Genomic DNA, 1,361 nt, shown 5'->3' on the forward strand with positions numbered 1-1,361 from the left:
AAAAAAACAATCTGTTTAATAATAGCGATAATTGAATCAGAGAGAAATAAAAGTACATTCAAAAGAAATGTAAAAAAAATTATATAAATTTAAATGTAATTTAATAATGAACCTGAATATAGCGTAAATGCAGTTAAAGAATTTCTTTGTCATTTACAAAATAAACTAAGTACAAAAATACTCACTAATACTATTAAAGGACAAGAAAAAAGGTGAATAAATAATAAAAGTTGAAAAGAGCAAATATTACCGAGAGCGTAAAAAAAAAGATTGAATAAATATATGTATAATTGCATAATAAATCGAAAAGTATCCAATTTAAAATAAATTTGATGCAAAATGAAAAATGTAAAAAGTAGCTTAACTTGATTCGAGGACTTGAAGGGAAACACTGAGCTCTGTAAACACAATCGTCATGAAGTGTTAATGTGTGTGAGTGTGTGTGTGTGTGTGTGTGGGTCGATGGCTAATGGGACACGGGACAGTATCGACAGACACACGTCAATATCCACAGCTCGACACACGTCCGCATTAAACAGTGAGTGCAGAGAGCGACGTTCACGAAAGCACGAAAACACGTCGAGCTCCGGGCTTACAGGAACCCGCGCGATACGATTGGTCGCTTCTGACGAGCGACAGCTCACGAGCCAATCAAAACGCTTCCCCGGCGAGATTCAAGTACACCCGACAGCTTATTACATTTTTAAAGAGTACTTGATATTTGAAGGGTCAGCCCAAAGTGAGCTAAAACACTTCTTTAATGTTATCTGCTAAGGTTTTCGTCGGGCCCCCAGTGACGGTAATCCTCTTTTGGTCAGCTGTTGCGGTCGTACCTTGGGTTTCTCGTCTAGTATCTGCTGCAGGATGCTCTTATGGGTTTCTACCAGCTTCTCGTGTCTTTTAGTCTGAGCGTCCTCCAGCTAGAGACAGAAGACACAAAGCGTGAGGAGAGTGAAGGGTCATATCAGCTGTGTGAGAGATGGAGAAGCTGCTTTACCCTCTTGATGTGCTGCACCACCTCGTTCACGTACGACCGGTTGATCTCCAGCTTCTCCCTGAAACCACAGTCAGGCCTTTAACACGCTTTTATTGCCATCTAGAGGACGCCTTTATACACAACCATAAAAGTCTCCTCGTTCCCTTCCTTTAATTGCCTCCCAGAACAATAATAAAAACAGAACCCTGCTTCCTCTCCATAAAGAGCTTCACGGGGAATTAGAAGATGATTATTTTATACTAAATATCCAATAATATAAAGTTCCTGGCATTTGTTAATGTTTTAGTAACATATTAACTTATTTGTTTTATTTATATAAATATATATGTGTGTGTGTGTGTGTGTGTGTGTGTGTGTGTGTGTG

The 1,361-nt window shown here is 38.7% G+C and overlaps 1 protein-coding gene across 1 annotated transcript in view; it reads right to left on the reverse strand.

The window, feature by feature from the left end:
* Nucleotides 1–221: 221 nt before the first annotated feature.
* LOC122325519 (1-phosphatidylinositol 4,5-bisphosphate phosphodiesterase beta-1-like) overlaps nt 222–1,361 on the reverse strand; it is a 21,664-nt gene continuing 20,524 nt past the window's right edge. The window contains exons 26-27 of the mRNA XM_043220555.1: nt 998–1,055; nt 222–920 (exon numbers count right to left, since the gene is read on the reverse strand). Of these exons, the coding sequence (XP_043076490.1) occupies nt 771–920; nt 998–1,055 (208 nt within the window). The 3' untranslated portion in view covers nt 222–770. The remainder of the gene's footprint in view (nt 921–997; nt 1,056–1,361) is intronic.

Source organism: Puntigrus tetrazona, chromosome 20, assembly GCF_018831695.1.
Source record: "Puntigrus tetrazona isolate hp1 chromosome 20, ASM1883169v1, whole genome shotgun sequence".
NCBI classification, from domain to species: domain Eukaryota; kingdom Metazoa; phylum Chordata; class Actinopteri; order Cypriniformes; family Cyprinidae; genus Puntigrus; species Puntigrus tetrazona.